Source organism: Mus caroli, chromosome 4 (genome assembly GCF_900094665.2).
Source record: "Mus caroli chromosome 4, CAROLI_EIJ_v1.1, whole genome shotgun sequence".
NCBI classification, from domain to species: Eukaryota; Metazoa; Chordata; class Mammalia; order Rodentia; family Muridae; genus Mus; species Mus caroli.
Genome location: NC_034573.1, coordinates 86,957,393 through 86,962,294, shown reverse-complemented (window position 1 = coordinate 86,962,294; position 4,902 = coordinate 86,957,393). Strand labels below are relative to the sequence as shown.

At 37.6% G+C, this 4,902-nt stretch overlaps 1 protein-coding gene across 1 annotated transcript in view; it reads right to left on the bottom strand.

The window, feature by feature from the left end:
* Positions 1-4,902, bottom strand: part of Ift74 (intraflagellar transport 74) — a 78,177-nt gene that overhangs the window by 2,833 nt on the left and 70,442 nt on the right. The window contains exon 18 of the mRNA XM_029476441.1: positions 4,095-4,220. Coding sequence (XP_029332301.1) covers positions 4,095-4,220 — 126 coding nt within the window. The remainder of the gene's footprint in view (positions 1-4,094; positions 4,221-4,902) is intronic.

The window sequence follows — 4,902 nt, the reverse complement described above, 5'->3', positions numbered from 1 at the left end:
GAATGGGAATGGGTGGGTAGGGAAGTGGGGGGCGCTATGGGGGACTTTTGGGATAGCATTGGAAATGTAAGTGAGGAAAATATGTAATAAAAATCAAAAAAAAAAAAAGTTAAAAAAAAAAAAGATTTAAAGATAAGAATTTGATTAGGTAGCCAAGATTGGCAAAATACAAAAATATAAAGATATATTTAAAATTGTGGTTTATGTTATGATTTAGAAAGAAAACAACTAAACAAAGGTGTCCCGTATGGTGCCTTACATCATCTATATAGTGGAAGAAGAAAGTCAACAGTTTAAAACAAGCAACCTGTCTTTTTCCCTCTGACCCGCTTCATACAGTGTAATATAGTCACAAACTCTTACACTTTTCTCTAGCACTCATCCCCACTCATTTTTAGGTTTTTATATTGTGAAGTACAGACAAACTGACAGGTAAATGGGATACATAAATTAGTGATTGCTAGTTATTGCAAACTCCTGAGACTATTTTTTTCAGTAGAAATATAAACTATTTTTAAAAAAGATTTATTTATTATTATACATAAGGACATTGTAGCTGTCTTCAGATGCACCAGAACGGGGCGTCAGATCTCATTACAGGTGGTTGTGAGCCACCATGTGGTTGCTGGGATTTGAATTTAGGGCCTTCAGAAGAGCAGTCAGTGCTCTTACCCACTGAGCCATCTCACCAGCCCCCTAAACTATTTTTTTAAATAGTGCATCCATACAGTGTGATATCTGAAACATTTTAAAAGATGAAAGAAAATGTTTTAATGACTGTTTTTAACAGAATTATTTTATTTTGTGAAAATATGAGGTGATGAATAGATGAACAGCCTATATATGCCAATATTTACCAATGTGTTAGAAACGTTCATTTCTGGGAATAGGAAATAACATGACCTGATTTTGGCTGTTATACCTTGATCATACTGCTATGTAAATTGAGGAATTTCATAATTCAGAATTTTAAGTGGCAGGTGATTAGATAAGACCACAACCAACCCTTGCCTGACTTTAACTACTCAGTTTGAATATAGCATGTATGTTTCAATTGGTAATTAGAAAATATTTACTATATACCTACCATATACAAACTAGTTCCATGGTGCTAGAGACAAAGTAAATTGGATGGACAGTGCACCCTCCAGGAGCCCATAACCTACAAGACCTTAAACGCTGTTCAGATATGTACCAGAGGATGGTGATAGGAAAAAGTTACTATAGTTAAGTGCCTACAGAGATATGAATCAAGAGCTTCAAGAACAGAACTGCTCTTCATAGTGTTATCAGAACAGTTTAAGATTAGAAATTACCTAAATGTCCAATTAGAGATTGGTTCTGCAAAGTCTACTTTATCACACAGTAGTATATTATATATATATGATCTTCTGGGGGCTGGTGGTCAAGAGCACTGGCTACTCTTCCAGAGGTCCTCAGTTCAATTCCCAGCAACCACATGGTGGCTCACAACCATCTGTAATGGGATCTGATGCCCTCTTCTGGTGCATCTGAAGACAGCTACAGTGTACTCATATACATATAAATCTTTTAAAAAAATATGTGATCTCCAATGCACAGTGTAACACACACACACACACACACTAAGCATAGATAGATAGATAGATAGATAGACAGACAGACAGACAGACAGACAGACAGACAGACAGATAGATAGATAGACAGACAATGCCAGTTGTACTCTGAGATTAGTGTTGTTCTTAGCCTTCATCAGAAAAGCTTCTTTTTTGACCTGGAGATGCAGCAAGTGCAAAGACATACAAATGGACAAAATGAGGAGAACAAGTGACAGGAGCATGCTCAGTCCTGACAGTACATCTATGTCATAAGCCTCAAACCATATCCTCAAGGCTCAGGGCAGGTTGTGGAAGGAATGGAAAGAATGGACATGCAGAGGTCACGGAGGAGTGCTGAAAACGACACAATTGACTCATTGGCTCACTACAGCTATATGCACAAGACTGGTCCCATCCACATGGGTTCACCAGGCTCCACCCTTAACTAGGGAATATGGACACACTTAGTGACTACTGCAGAAAGGACTGTCATTTTCTCAGTGGTGGAACCATTGATAAGTTGTCCATGCCTGTGAGAAAGAGGGGCCAAAAAGATTTTAAGAGCCAGTGGGGATGGAAGATAGCAAGGCAATAACAACAGTACCTTCCGGACATAAGAGGACTGAGGTATATGGACTCACAGACACTGGCAACACACACAGGGCCTACACAGGTCCGTCAGATGGGGTCTCAGTATGGATAGGAAACATAGACATGAGCCCCTATTCCTAACTCAGAAGCTATTTCCAAGTGTCAACAGCTTACAAAGGAAAAACTAGTTTTTTCCAATGGAGTCTCACTGGGTATACAAACCACACTTAACATCAGGCCCAAAGTAGATGGTCAAGACCCAACAAACTCAAAAATTTTGGAGAGTTTTTATGTCATAATGCTTGGTTTGAGCATTTTTTTTATAATATTGGTCTTTTGCTTATATATTGTTTTCCAATTTTGTGTGTATGTGTGTGTTTTTTACATGCATAAGAGTTCTTGGAGGGGAGGGTATGGGGGACTTTTGGGATACCATTGGAAATGTAATTGAGGAAAATATGTAATAAAAAACAAAAACAAAAAACAAAAAACAAAGATTGGCTTACAAATTGCCAGTTCAACAATAACACTTGCATGCATATTAGAAATACTAGAAGCTCCTCAATCATGAAGCTGGATGTTTCTATCTAGGCAGTACCAATCTGGTATTGCAAGACAGGGTGATGCCTGGGGAGCCGTGGGTATTGAGTGCAGGCTAGAAGGAAGCTGAAGCTGTTATCACTGAAAGATGGCAAAAGCAGCAACCAATGATATAAACAGCCCAGCTCAGAAGGGGAAGCAAAGGCAGGCAGGCAGGAGCTCACTGCGTCCTCCTAGAACTTGTTATATCTGAGCTACCCATTGGAAGGTGCTACCTGCTTTGAGGTTGGGTCTTCCTTCTTTATTTAACCTTCTCTGAAAATATCCAGGTAGACATACTCAGAGGTATCAAAGGTGATCAATAGCAAACATCACATGTACCTTATTCCATTTAGATTTTTTGGTACTAAATCCAGAACATGTACTGTTGGATGTAATAATAAATTACTGTTTAATAAATACTGTTATAAAATAAATACTGTTTTAATAAATACTGTTATAAAATAAAAATTGTTAATAAGTAAAAAAAAAAAAAACAGAGTTCTTAGGCTTTTTCTATGGTTTCTTCCTGTTTATTTTATTTTGGTTTGTTTGACTTACTTGCCTGTTTGAGAAAGATGTGGAGCTGGGTGGATGGGGAAGTGGGGAGAATCTGGAGGAGATGAGGGAGCAGAAACTATGATCAAAGTACACTGTATGGAAAAAATTATTTTCAAAAAAATATCAAATTGCCCATGCTTCATTAAATAATGCTCTCATGCAAGCAATCTTAAACTTATATCGAAGTGGGACAGTGATTGGTGGAAAGAAGAGCTTCAGTGGGGAGGGGAAAGAAGGGTGTGAGAAAGCCCCATGGACAGGTATGAAGAACTGAAGAGCAAAAATAAACGGGAAACTGCAACAGGAAGTCCCAAGCTAAACACCCAGGGCATGTATGTGTGTGCACATGAAAGAGTGTATGTGTGTGCCATGTACATATGTGTGTTAGTCATTTCAAAATGACAAGAATTCTGTCTGTCATTGAAGTTTATGTTATTTGTAGTTTCTGTAGGGTTTCAACAGAATTTAGAAGTTTCTGTTTACTTTTAGTCAATTTTAAAGCAATCACCTAGGGTAACATAATAGCCATGCCAGGAGAGTACATCCTATAAAACTGGCCGTTCATATAGGTCTACTAAAGGAATAAGACAGAAATTAATTCATACTAAACTACAGAATCTCACTGTTTCAAAGCCCAAAAAGTAGGAAGGCTCACAAGGCAGGTCTGAAAGCAAAATGAAACAAGATCAAGAAGAAAGCTGTTTGAAGTAAGAACCACAGACTGAGAACAAGACAGACAACATAAAGCACAGAGTGTGTTTCCAAGTCAGCTCTGAGTGCTCTTACCTGAGCATGTGTCTCATTGTCTTGGAGTTGCGTTTTAAGGGTCTCATAATCTGAGGTCAGCTTCTCCATTATTTTCTTAAAGGCATTTCTGTGAGTTGACAATACTGTTCTTTCTTGATGCAATTTCTAGATAGAGCCAAACAGAAGCTATAACAAATGTCTAGAAAGTCAACATAAAAACCACATTTGGCTTAGAAATTTTAATAGTTTTGTTTTGTAAAGTTCTACCAGACTTTAATCACTTTAAGACTTATTTACAGAACTATCTTTTGAATAATAAGCTGTATAAAACTAACTATACTAATAATGCAATAAATACTTCCATGTCTGTACTGACTCCCAAAAGTTTAGCATTACATTTCAAAATAGAATGGAGAGACACTAATGAGTCTGCAGAGAAGACCTATCACCCATATCAGGACTTGGCAAAGGTCACAGTCACAATGCTCTGTATCAGGGAGCAACTTATACTTTGCCTTTAAATTTTTGCCTTCTCTTAAAACCTCTAAGTCTCTTTAAATTCCAACTATACATATAACAAATTTCATTACTTCTTTTTAGCTTGTATGTCAAACAATACACTAAAAGTAGTAAGTCATATAAAGTACATATGATTTGCTAAACGCAGGAAACTCAAGAAGAATGAAGACCAAAGTGTGGACACTGTGCCCCTTCTTAGAATTGGGAACAAAACANCCAGGGAAGGAGTCACAGAGACAAAGTTCGTAGCTGTGATGAAAGGATGGACCATTTAGAGACTGCCGTATCCAGGGATCCATCCCATAATCAGCTTCTAAACGCTGACACC